General features: G+C 45.6%; 1 protein-coding gene across 1 annotated transcript in view; it reads left to right on the top strand.

Moving 5' to 3' along the window:
- GRM7 (glutamate receptor, metabotropic 7) overlaps nucleotides 1-13,650 on the top strand; it is a 65,986-nt gene that overhangs the window by 28,826 nt on the left and 23,510 nt on the right. Inside the window, exon 5 of the mRNA XM_010180444.1 lies at nucleotides 9,069-9,269. Within this exon, the coding sequence (XP_010178746.1) occupies nucleotides 9,069-9,269 (201 nt within the window). The remainder of the gene's footprint in view (nucleotides 1-9,068; nucleotides 9,270-13,650) is intronic.

The following is a 13,650-nucleotide window of genomic DNA, read 5'->3' on the forward strand; positions in this document are numbered from 1 at the left end:
AATGAGAAACAGAAGATGTAGCAAATAGCAGAGCATGAGGATATCAGAATATTATTTATAATTTGACTACCAAAAGTGATCTGGTGCATTAATAGATTAGCAAAGTGCAATTTGCTATGGAAAGAAGAATAGTTTTCCAAATGCTATCAAAATTCCTCATCTCAGGAAAACGTAGATTGCCTGAGATGTTTCAAGCGACTCGATGGCAGAGGGCCAATATCTAAAGCACGTTTTAAAACAAGTGCCAGGAGTGCATTGGTGTGCGTGATTCACTTTTTATGAGAGCGGCTTTATGGGATTCATTAGGATGAATATCTGTTGGACTGGAGGGTGTCAGAAGACCTCAGCTGTTCGCAGTGCCATATAAATCATGTCAGGAAGAGGGGCTAAATGTAGATGGATCCCCACTGCTGGTGTTGAGGGCTGTGTATGCAGAAGATGCACCATCTCCAGCACCGCTGAAGGGTTCATACAGACGATGCAAGGGCAAAGCCAAAGCTCCATCATAAACTTGCCCAGGGTCTGCAGGGCTGCACCGTCGGCTGCTCCCAGCTCTTCTTAGCACCCTCTTCATGGTAAGGCTTGTGGTTATCACTGCATCTGGGTACTACAGCGAAGACCAAGAATTCCTCCGAATTTCAGAAAAAGCAGCTTTAGGAGGGTCCCAACCACCCACAACACGTTTCTCTTTTCTCAAGGAGTCTGCAGCTTGAGAACTCTTCTTGTTGCAGGCGTGCTCACCATGAGCATGCCTTGAAACGCCTTCCCAAGGCTGCACAGGGCTGAGCGGTGCACTCAACTCCGTGCAGTGATCAGGCAATTTTCTGTGCATCGAGATGGCTTTTTTCTGCAGCTGTGCTTCAGAAAGCTGGGGGAACCTTCTTATCTCTGTGCATACCACAGAGACAAGCTGGATGACCTGTAAGCTCTGGCTGAGCAGCGAAGACTGTGGGGGTCCGGGCTTTGTTGCTGTCCCTCTTACTATTTTCTTTTACAGAACAAGTTTATTTTAAAAAATCAGCACTAGTTTTCTGTTGTGTTTTGTTTTGTTTCCCAAATCTTGGCCAGTGATATTGGAGCATTGGAAGGGGCTGCCCAGGGCAGTGGTGGAGTTGCCATACCTGGAGGGGTTCAAAAAACGTGTGGATGTGGCACTCTGGGACGTGGTTTATTGGCCATGGTGGGGTTGGGTTGATGGTTGAACTTCATGATCTTAGAGGGCTTTTCCAACCTTAACGATGCTGTGATCTTTCTACCTGACCTTTTGCTAATGCTTACTGATGTAACCTATTCAGAAGTCCTGCCTAGGTAGTAGTCCCAAACTGTAGTCTGGTCCTAGGCAGTGGTTAATCAAGGTGCTGACATACACAGATACTTAGCGTAAGGCTGGTTGTCATGAATCCTGTATACAAATTGTACAGTAATTTGCCTTAGATCAAATACGGGGCTCGGATGCCCTTTCCCAAGTCACACCGCAGCGTTTACCTGCCTGGGACTTGGTGGATTTTTGCTCAGGATTCTGTGATGTGTGATTGATGGCACAGGCACAGGCAAAAAAGCTTTTAGCTCTTGTTACAGAGATTGCTCTGTGCATTTTGTCCTCCAGGCTCCAAGGTATGAAACGTGTGTTAATGCATGTGTGTGAAGGTGCATAATACTTCAGTGCAGAAAAGGAAAGACTAGAATTTATCATCTTTTGCTTGCCCTGCAAGCTACAAAGAAGGTTAAAGGGCAGAGCAGGATGCGTGTGTTAGTGCATGTGTGTGAAGGTGCATAATATTTCAGTGCAGAAAAGGTAAAGACTAGAATTTATCATCTTTTGCTTGCCCTGCAAGCTACAAAGAAGGTTAAAGGGCAGAGCAGGATGGGAAATTTACCTTCTCAATTACATCCTGTCTCTGACACAGGTACAGAGGGCATCCAGGCAGTTGTTTTCTTGCTTTGCCAGTTTGGCCTGCGTCTTCCTCCCTTCCTCCTCAGGACACGTACATGAGGTTTCCTTGCTGATCTGGATTTTTGTAACCTGTTTCCATTGACAACTTCTTCTTTTTCTGTTCTTTCTGATGGTGACTGTCCCTCAAATTGTCCATGATCTTGGTTTTAGGCTCCCTCTCAAATTGCGATGATTTGTGGGGAGGGGGGAATCCAAGACACAAGTTTAGGAGCGAACAAACCATGTTGTGCACTACCTGCCAGGTTGACTGGCTGTGTGCAACTCTTTCTAAACAAAACATGTTCCATATAGTATCAAATTGTCAAAATATGCATTATAGCTTAGTGACCTCCATGCTTTCAAGAAGTTGATCCCGTTTAGCCTCGCAGTACTTCACAATGTGTATACCTGCAATTCCTAAAAGAACCCTGCAGTGGTTGGTTCAACAAGCACTTACACCAACCTGTAAGAGCTTATTCTTAAAGCAAACCAGTGTTACGGCTTTCCAAACTATTATCTTTCAGAAATACATTTCTTAGAATTGCTTATATTTCTAGATTGCCAAGATGATTTGCCAGCAAAGCCCCATGATTCAAGTAATTGTCGTCGTGCTATTTACATCCATATTCCTCTATTTGCAAACTGCATTATTGCCCAAGTGCTCAAATATAAAGACAGCTCCAGTTTAGGCCTTCTAATCTTTAAAAAGTGCTGCCTCCATCGCTGGCTTCACTGGCAGTGGCTGCTGCAGGAAGCTTTCCCCATTTGCACGTTAGCAGTGTGACGCTGTAAAGTGCCTGTGATTTACATCGCTGTCAGCATGCCCGGTGCCCGTTTTTTATGGCTGTAGTACTTCAGCATTGGAATATCAATGAGACCTATTGCATATGTTTTAATAGGAATGTTGAATGCACAGAAAGGGTCTCAGGTAGGAAAACTAGGGCAGTTTTCTAATCTCCGATCTGTTCCCTTAGATACACACACCTGAGAACAGGAACAGTGGCAGTGGGTTGAATCGGCGTAATTGAGGGTAAAAAAAATTGTCTGACAGATGGAAGTGGATGTTGCTTCACAAAACTCATTGCATCAAGGCTGGCTGTAAACTGCTGAATAATAATAATGATTATTATTATTACTGTTGTTATTGTGATGATGATGATGATGATGAGTCCTTAGTATGTAACGTTGCTATTTCTGGTATTGGACTAACACATTTTCAGTAGGACTTTCTGCTACGCTGTGCTCCTTTTGTTTTTTCCTTGAATACTTAGGATCGAAGACCAGTTACAGTACAGGATTATTTTGTTTGTTCTCTCTCCTCGGTGAGGAATAGGTTGTCAGGCGTCATGAGAGCCTGGTTTCCAAAGTTTGGTCAGAGGATGTTAGCTGGTTAGGTGCAGTTCAAGCTCACAACATCTGCTCTCTGGGGTTTCTGGTGGTGTGACTCAAGTCCCTCAGTACAGCTGTATCTCTGCTATACCCTGCTGCAGTAGGGTATGTCAACTTAAGAAATAAAGCATTTCTAGTTGAAAAAGACTTCCGTGCTTGTTATTGGTGTAGAAAATAGGTCTGATTACAAACTTGTTGTCCAATATGAAGTTCTCTCTGGAGAAGATCATGTTTAGGCTCAAGTTTATCCCAGCACAGGAAGATGTTCTTCTGTGGCACTGGAAACTTGAAAGTTCATCTGCTTTCCTCAAGGAAATCCACGGGGATTGGATTGATGGCCCTGAGATAAAGGCTTTTGTCTATAATGAGATGTCCTGACTCGGGATGGGCTGGCTGGATGGCTGTAACTACATAGCTGTGTTACTGGATCTTGCATTTCTTTGTTCAATGACGATACATGGATCACTTTGCAAAGAGGCCCGATTGTCATACTCATACTTGTTTAAATGACACTGTTTACTCTAGCGTAGTGTTAGTTCCTCTCGAGCTCTAATCCTCAGCTACTTTCAAATGAAGAGCTAATTCGGAGAACACGGGGATGGCCCTGAGATAAAGGCCTTTGTCTATAATGAGATGTCCTGACTCGGGGTGGGCTGGCTGGTTGTAACTACATAGCTGTGTTACTGGATCTTGCATTTCTTTGTTCAATGACGATACATGGATCACTTTGCAAAGAGGCCCGATTGTCATACTCATACTTGTTTAAATGACACTGTTTACTCTAGCGTAGTGTTAGTTCCTCTCGAGCTCTAATCCTCAGCTACTTTCAAATGAAGAGCTAATTCGGAGAAGCCTGCAGACTTTGCGCCTCCTGTGTGTACAGCAGTGTCTGTGCCATGAGGGAATATCTGAGGAGTGATAGCCCCGATCTTCTTTTGGAGAGCCCTGGATGTGTGTACTCATTTTTTAAAGACGGATCCATGTGGTTTTTGCTGTTGTGCTGTGTTTTTGGAGAGCCACGAGCACAACCCTTGCAGCTGCACAGGCTGAGCTGTGCCGTGCGTAGCTGGAAGAAGCTTCAGTGCTGTTGTGAAATAGCAAATATGGGCACTTACACAGCTATAGACTCGTAATTGTAGCTATAGCATCATGGATGTCTCTTTGCTCACAGGCATCAGGTTTCTAATGATGCTAAATATGCTGGAGATGGATGAAGAGTAGATATTTTTCTGTCAGCACTTAACCAGCTGCTGGATTCTAACTTGTACGAATAATAGCTGCTTGTGCGATACTGTGAGCATTCTGCGATCTTTAAATTAAATCTCTTGTTAATGATGACTATCACCGGGTTCTCAGCAGTGCCATTATGTAAGTTCCTTTGAAAATGTGTTTAATCCTTCAGAAACTGAACCAATGTCTGAATTCATCTCATGTAAGCACCAATGAAGTGGGGTTTTGATGTCTGCCTGTGTGAATTATCTGCCATAAAAATTGTTCTTGCGACACTCTTTGTACATCAAAACATATCCCCTACGTTATGTGAGCATCGACAATGAGCCCAGAAAAATCAGCTGAAGGAGAGATGTTGAGAAATGCAATGTGAGAGCGATGTTATAAGCTCCTTTTCTATTCAAGGAGGTGTTCAGCATCGCCTTCACGGGAGATGCAAAAAGTGTGACTGGGAGTTCTTACACCTGCATTTCATTTCTGTGTCATCTGAAGGAGAATTGCACAAGACAAGCGCTTTCTCACTACTCTGGGCTGGGGCTTCTTTTCCTCTTTGTTGCAGTGTTTTTCTCTTGTGAGGATTTGCCTGGAGCCAGACCCCTGGCTGCTCAGTCTCTTAGGAATCCTGGTGATGAGCACTCGAGGCTCTAGTAGGAAGTGAGGTTAAATTATTTGTCATCACCTTCAAATAGATCTTTTGGAAGCAGAAAATGCTCGTGTCAATAAATTGCTTTTGTGTTTCATCCTCCCCCTGCCATCGCAAGGTACTCCATCGCAAACGTGTGCTACCAAAGTGCATTCTCTTGAAATCGCTTTGTGTGCCTGTGCCTCGCTTGTCAGCTACTTCATTGCTGAAGAGAATGATGTTACTGCGTGGCTCCCGAAGATCACCAAGTTAAAAAAAAAGAAAAAAAAAGGCAGGTTTTAAAGAACAGGGCCAAGTGAGACGAACGGGAGATTCGCACGTGACGGTGCAAGTGGGGCTTGTGTTTACCTGCGGTGCTTTTTGGGGTGTTCTGGCAGCACGAAGGCTTGCTGCACCCAGCGGCCGAGCTCACGGGCTGGTTCTTCCTCTTGCACCAAGCTCCACTCCCCCCAGACCCTCGCGATGTCCTGACAGGGCCGGGCTGGGGCTTTGAGGCCTCCAGGAGGCACAGGCGGCACCAGCGTCACTGCTCCTGTCTGAGGGGCTGATGACTTCTGTGGGTGTCCTCCTCCTCCAGGACTAATTAATAATTGAGTTTGTTAACCTGTGTTTACAGGGGCTATTTCTGAAGCACGTGGTGAAGCTTTCTGCTTGGCTTCTTCAACTAAACCTAAGAGGGCAAGATATTTGCCACGCGAATGTTGAAGTTTGAATTAAAATTGTGCCCATCGCTTAAGGCTTGCTCCTGTCTGAAAATGGACTTTGGGCCCCACTTGCTGCTCACTGGATTACTGTGATGGTAGTTGATGTAAACCAGAGGGAACACTCTTCGGCCAGGCCCGTTCATTTAGATTTCTTAATTTTATTTTTACTGTTGAGGTCTGAAGACTACTTGACAGATGTCAAATACAGCAGTTGCTCTGCAGGTTAGCTGTATTGGCTAGTTCTGATTGGGGCTAAACTTCTAATTGCAGTAGTCTCTTTAAAAGAGACTTTACCGTACACAAATTCTCGATGCTTAATACGAAACTAAATGGCTGTTTTCAGGAAAGGAAAGCATTCTTGCCACTGGAAATTCTACTAAGGTTTTCAAATCTTTATTATTTTCATCTTTAAAAGGTAACTCAGGCTGTGTTTCTATGAAGGATAGCACACTCCTGTTCTGGTTTTATACATTCATACGTGTTTTCTGGGTCCGTAGTTACATTTGACCCCATACCTGGGCTTTACCGTACACAAATTCTCGATGCTTAATACGAAACTAAATGGCTGTTTTCAGGAAAGGAAAGCATTCTTGCCACTGGAAATTCTACTAAGGTTTTCAAATCTTTATTATTTTCATACTTAGACACTGTTAGCATCGCTCTTGGATTTTTTAGTGGATTTTGGTCAGATTCCTTTCACGGATGTCTTCCCTGCTAAAGGTTTTCTTTCTGCTGTGCGTTTGGCCAGCCATGCTTCTGGGAGTTGATATGCCCCATCAGGATTGTTTGCGTGCAGCACTTCAGTCCCAGATTCTCTTCCCCTGACATACGTTCCTGATGCATCGCTGATTTGGTTACGCAGCTGAGCTGAGACCACTTAAAAGCGTTGTCTTTGCCAGGGCCTGGCAATGTGATGCGGTCTGCAATCGATGAGGGGGGAGGTAATGAAAAGGGCTGTGCCCGGGGCTTCACAGCCTGGGAGCTCTCCTACCCTGATGGATTATTTGCAGGATTTCCATGTTTCCAGAGCAGCTGAGATTTAAATTTGAGGTGCTTTGGTAGAGGGTCTTAAATATAATGTGTAGGTTGAGTGGATCAGACGGCAGTGGTGCGGTCTGGTAATCAGAGGGATCCAAAGGAGGAGGAAAACTGTAGATAATTAAATATGCTCACCTAGGAGAATTGTATCTTTGTTTATCCTTAAGCAAATCACTTTTGTGGACGTACTTAGAAATTCTTTGCTGTTGTAGAATTTCTGTACAAAGGTGGTGATCTCTGTGCTCATTTGTAATTCTGGTCCATTGCTTCTCCACTCAAGGAAGAGAAAAAAAATAAAAGGATTGTTTGGGACTCTGCCGCTTTCTCACGAGCTGAAAAAAACCCTTTGCTCACAGGCTGGCTGCAAAAGGGTTCGTCCTGATGCTGAATTGAGGCAGTGCCCCAAGGGAAGTCAGGTTGGAGGGGCTGGGACTGGCCCTGCTCAGCAGGATCTGGTGCTGGTGATGCTGCTGTTGGCTGGGGCAGGAGGGAGAGATGCAAACACTTCAAATGAGCAGCAACAGGAAAATGGGCTTCTTGCCTCTGTTGAAATCATTAGTTCTCACAGTCATTAACAACTTGATTTCCTTTCCTTATTGCCATCAGCCAGCTAATTTAAATTCACTCATCCCTATTTCTAATTAAGGATGTTAACAAAGGAAATGTTCCCCACTTGTATCCTCCAGCCGATCATTCGCTCCAATTGAAACCAGGACAGTTTCTCACGTATTTGCAAGGGGTGACTCCCAAGGGCTGGTTTCTTGGAGCTGCTGGCGGCACCCAAGCTGTGTGAGGTTAGAGGGAAGTGCAATGCGACAAGCGGGATGGGGTCTTGGCACCCTTGGGAAACGGGAGGTGTCACTGCCACTGCCATGACGCAGCTCAGAGCTCTTCACACAGTAATTGCGTCTCTCGAAGCCCTGGTGAGCTGGGTGAGTGCAGTCACACGTTGTGCAGCTGCACAGATGGGATCGTGCTGGTGTTACCTGGCCATGGTGAAGCAGGAAGTTAGGGGACAGTTTCAGGGAAAAAAAAAAACCACATCAAGCATTCCTGATTGTGAACCTGTTGTGCCGTGCTTCAAGCACTGAAAATACGGCTTGGTTTGCTGCTTAATTGCTGTTATCTGCTCAAACAACAATAAAAGCAAGAAGACCACCTTATCGCCTGGCTTTACAGCCACATTACCAGGTAACGTGTTCATCTCCAGTCTGAGAGGGAAAGAATGGTTAAGGCACGAGCCTGCCACTTCAAATACTGAAAGTCACCTTTTTTGTCCCTGCTGTTGGGTCGTTTTGGGTCTTTGTGGTTTAATTCCTGTGGCCTGGTTTTCCATCTCCAAAAGGCCTCCCGTCTCGGAGTTTTGCGATGCCTTGACGCCTGTGGAATGCACTCTCCAAGGCAGAGGGTTTGTGGTTTCTCACACCAGGCACCGCGATGATCAAGGGCTGACTTTCAAAGCGCTGCTTTCCCCCCATTGCAGTTGGGATGACGTTAAGTGCTTGGATTCCTTGATTTCTTGCCTGCTAAAACAGTTTACAGGCAATGAGTGGATTCTGAAGGACGTTTTGGTCTCTGCAGGTTGGGGGAATGGGGTGTGTAGTTAAAGCAAGCACTGAGCTTCCCAAGGAGCCGTTAATAGCGGGCAAGTTCCTGCAGTTCTCCAGAGCGCCCCTTCGGTGCCACCTCTGAAGTGGCTCTTTCTTCCCTCAATCTGGCTCTGCCTTTCAATTAGAGCCTGGGATTTGCAGCAGAGCTAAACATCAGATTTAGGATAGCAGCTGTGCTTTATTTTAAATGCTTTCTTCTCTCAAAGATGTACTTGGGGAGCGTACAGAGGCTGGTGTTTTCTCTCTGAGGTGGTCCCTGCAGGTTATAGTTTCAGGTTTGTGATTATGGTAGGATTTGTTTCTCTGGATTATGGTGTAATAACTTGCAAGAGGAGGTGCTGATGATCCTGCTATCAAGGAAGAAGGATTGTTTTAGTTTTAATTAGTAAAACCATAATTCAAAATGTTTAATGGTATTGACTAAAACACGCAGTTCTTTAAATGTGCTCTGAGAGGATTAGTTAGTATTTGATATCTAGAAAGGACTGTTCCTTACTGTCCTCCTGTGTGTGTGCGTGCAGGGCAGGAGCGCATTGGCAAGGACTCGCACTACGAGCAGGAGGGGAAGGTGCAGTTCGTCATCGACGCGGTGTACGCCATGGCCCACGCGCTGCACCGCATGAACAAGGACCTCTGTGCTGACTACGCGGGCGTCTGCCCCGAGATGGAGCACGCAGGGGGCAAGAAGCTGCTCAAGTACATCCGCAGCGTCAACTTCAACGGTGAGCCCGCCTTCCTCACCCATGCAGCTTCTCCATCTGATTTCACTTTATGTACGTTTTTATTCAGTGCAGATCAAGACTTTGTATTTTTTTTTATTCTTTGGCTAGAGTTTGTGGCAGAAGACCATGTTTGTTTAGTAACTGAAAACATCATGTTTTGGCCAAGGCAAATAGGCAACCGCTGTCCAAAGACAGAAATCGCTGCTGCTATTTTAGGATGCTTTCCAGAAGACTGATTTCCTATGGGAGAAATAGCTGGGCAAAAGCCGAAGCCTGTCCGACTAAATATGCTTGTCGAAACCCCAGAAGTTTGTTAGCATAACACATCCTTTTTCCTCTTTATTTATTATGTGTCCTGTACTTGGCCAACACTGCTGGATGAAATCCTGGTGCCCTGCACCCAGCTCAGCTGCGTGCAGAGCCAGGATTAGGTGGTTCAGAGTAGTCACTCCAACCTTCATTCCCCTAATAACACTTCAGAGGAGAAAAAACGTCCTGGGAATGTGGATGGGAGAATTTTATCTGTTTTTTAATCATTCTTTTCACCTGTGCTTCCCACTTTTGGCAGTGATGGTTGCAATACCACCACTCTGTTTCACAGAATCACAGAACATTAGGAGTTGGAAGGGACCTGGAAAGCTCATCCAGTCCAACCCCTGCCAGAGCAGGATCACCAGAGCAGGTCACACAGGAACACGGCCAGGCAGGTTTTGAATGTCTGCAGAGAAGGAGACTGCACAACCTCTCTGGGCAGCCTGGGCCATGCTCTGGCACCCTCACAGCAAAAAAGTTTTTCTTTTTCCCTCTCATAAGGGAGATGCTCCACTCCCTCCATCATCTTTGTGGCTCTGCTGGACTCTCTCCAGCAGTTCCTGTCCTTCTTGAACTGAGGGCCCAGAACTGAACACAATATTCCAGATGTGGTCTCACCAGGGCAGAGTAGAGGGGAAGGAGAACCTCTCTGCCCTACAACCACCCCTTCTCATCCACCCCAGGATGGCATTGGCCTTCTTGGCTCAAGGGCACATTGCTGGCTCATGGTCATCCTGCTGGCCACCAACACCCCAGGTCCTTTCCAGCCACTCGTCCCCTGTAGCGTCCATGGGGTTATTGTGACCCAAGTGCAGGACCCTTGTTGAAGCTCATCCAATTGGCCTCAGCCCATGGATTCAGCCTGTCCAGGTCCCTCTGCAGAGCCTTCCTACCCTCAGCAGATCAACACTCCCTCCCAACTCGGTGTCATCTGCAAACTTGCTGAGGGAGCACTCAGTCCTCTCATCCACATCATTGATAAAGATGTTAAACTGTTTCATACAGCACAATGGGCTTTTGCGTATTTTTCTCTTCATTGCAGTGTATGAATATCGGCAGATACTCCTTACCTCTATGTGTTTTACTCTGACTTTATTAGTTTCATTAACAAACATTCACCTGCAGTCAGCCCAGAGACACCAAGAGCAGCGCTTACAGCAGGTGACATTACAGCAGCCCTGTGTTATTTCCCCTCCATAAACCTCACTAATGCACTTACCAGGAGGTCTCACAGCTCCTGCCCAAGCTCTGAATAAGATACAGATCAGAGATTTAATCAGAAGCCAGAAGTCAGACCTCCAATTCCATACTTGGAACAGATTTAGGGAAGGAATGAAAAAAAAAAATCTCCTTTTGCGTGGCAAAAGGTTTGTGTGAGCTTGGCGTCTTCGCTGAGCAGCCCGGGGAGGCGTGCCCTGCTGCAATCTGCCAAGAAATATTTTTATTCATAAACTTAACAAAACCCACACATAGCCAATAGGACGCTAGAGATTTAAAGGTAGGAACACAGATGGTATTTCACTGTCAAGCTTGGTCATTTGTGCCAAGGATATTTTTCCTTTCTGTATAAATCGTCTCATAAAGAGCAAGGTGAATATGAGGAGGCTTTAATTTCTTTCCTTGAGGAAAGTGGTGTTAACTACAGCCGGGAGCACATTTGGAGAGAAGTGATCTGAGGAGGTCTGCAGAGTTCTGCTTTGCTCCTGCTGGAAGGTTAATTACGAAGGACGAAGCTCCTGCAGGAGCACAACGCTCGTGTGCCCTATTGCACCTGGGCTGTTCTAGTGCTGGAAAACAGCTCAGACCTGGTCGCCTCCTGACACTTCTAGCGGATGAAGATGGTGAGCGTTCATCTGATCGTCTTAATAGAGCTGAGAAATGATTTATGAGCAACTGCACGTCCAGCTAGTGTTGCCTACTGCCCGGCTCCAAGAATTGGTCTGCACCAATTTTGGTTTCCTTGTTTGTGTTTCCTTGGTCTGGCTTTTCAAAGATGACTTTTTCCCCTCCCTTTGCGATTGATTTTCATGGCCATATGGTGTTTTTCTTTGCTTGCAAACGTGGAACTCATGTCCAGCATGGGGACTGAAGTAGTGCTTTGGCTTTTAGCATGGGCAGGAGGATGGTGACAAATCTGAGATAGCTTTAAGCCTTTTTAATTTCTCTTGGCCATCCGGGTGTAGCATTTTTCATTGGAAAAGAACCAGCTCCTCTTAAGTTTCATTATCGAGGGGCAGAGTTTAGTGTTTTTCTTGCAGTGTTCATAGTGCACAACTGCACATGTCTGCATGCCCTGACTCCGTGTTCAGCTCTGACCCTCCCAGGACTCAATCCTCGGGCTATCGAAGATGCTCTGAAGCTGATTTCTTCTTGGTTTTATATAAAAGTAAATCCTCAGAATTGCTGTGGATTGGTTCAGTCTTCCCAGGAAGAAGGAACAGGACAAACAACCATCGTATAACTCACCAAACGGATGAGGCCAGCCTAACAAAAAGCAAAGGGACGAGGAGATGGTAGAAGCTATGCTTAAAAATCCTGTTTTCTCAGTCTTCTACCTAAATTTGTCAGAAAAAACAGAAAGTAGAGCAGTGGGAGGGCTTTGTCCAAACTCTGTGCCAGGCAGGAAAAAATGTAGCCCATTTTCAAGCATCCTGAGCCCAGGAGCGTGAGATCTTCTTTGCATGTAATAGATCTCCTTGTCACCATGCTGCTGAAATCGTCCTGTCTGTTGCTGCTTTTGGAGTCTTTTCTTCCTTGCAAAGGTAATGTCATTCATGCAGAAAGAGCTCAGGCAAAGCTTTAATGAAGAGAGGCTGGATTTGCACTTGGAGCTCAGTATGAATTTTGATATCGTCACTCTACCTTGAGAACAAAAAGGCCCAAAATAGGGAAAACTTAAAACCTCAAGTGCTCATGCGGTGAGATTCTGTAAAATCTCAAAGTGCAAAGTGGCGGTATTTCTGCCAGTGAAAAAGCTAAAGAATTTGTTCTACGAGCCCTTCAGGTCCTCAAACTGCAGCAAACGTGAACTGAATGATAAGCGCCTTGGCGAGGTGCGCCTGCCAGCACCCTGTCCTTCTCCTGTTAATTCATTTCTCATCTCGCGCTGATGAAGAGTTCGAAATCCTACAGATTCAGTCAGATAGTGGGGTTTTTTTGAATGCTTCCTGCAGGTGAGAGGGTGTCGTGTAGTCCATGTCTGTGAGAAGGCAGCTCATTTGGTGGGAACTGAAGATGAATTAAATTGTCATGGCCTCTGAATGAGCGAGGAGCTGCAGTCTGGAGGGTAATGCTGAGTTTCTGAAGTGCTTGCTGGGGCTGAGCAAAATCCCTTCATATCTTAACAGAAGGAAAATAAATCCTAAATCCTAAAACCCAACAACTAAGCAACTGAATGTTTTAATAATGAGAAGATAAAATAACAAATAGGGTCATTTTTGAAACGCTGTGATGAGGTTTCTGGACATTGCTCTGCCGTTTTCCTAAGTGCACAAAGGAACTTGAATTGCAAGCAGAGATGGAAATGCTGTGGGGATTTAAACCGGATCTGATCTGTCCCTGCAGACAGGTGGTACAAAAGAAGCACCAGAGTGTGTGCCAGAGCCCACACCAAGGTCAGAGAAGCCTTGCATTCACTAAGCAGGTCCTTGGCCACGAGTCCAATTACTCCAACTTCAAAGTCAGGAGACAGGACACTTGACTCATGATCTGAGATTATCAGTTCTTTGTGTTTCCGTAGATATTCATCCTCCCTACAGATCCCAGACTTTTCACAGCTTTTTTCTGTATAATTTTTAATGCATGAATGGCGATGTACCTGGAAATAGCAACAGGTCCTTTTCACTGACTGTCGAGTATCTATATCCGTGCATGAGGTCGATGTCCCAAGGAACTGCGCTTTAGGGGCCTCTGGAGGTGACCCAGCAGCCAATGCTGCGTCGTGCCGCATTGCAGTGGAGTCTGCAGCCCTGCAGCGTCCAAGTGCATCCACTGATCTTAAGGATTATTTTAAATGTCAGTGTTTAGAAGCTGTCTGCATGCTCCGGGTGCCCAGCTGGGGATGGAGGGG

The sequence above is a fragment of the Mesitornis unicolor genome, unplaced genomic scaffold (assembly GCF_000695765.1).
Source record: "Mesitornis unicolor isolate BGI_N332 unplaced genomic scaffold, ASM69576v1 scaffold7993, whole genome shotgun sequence".
Lineage (NCBI taxonomy): Eukaryota > Metazoa > Chordata > Aves > Mesitornithiformes > Mesitornithidae > Mesitornis > Mesitornis unicolor.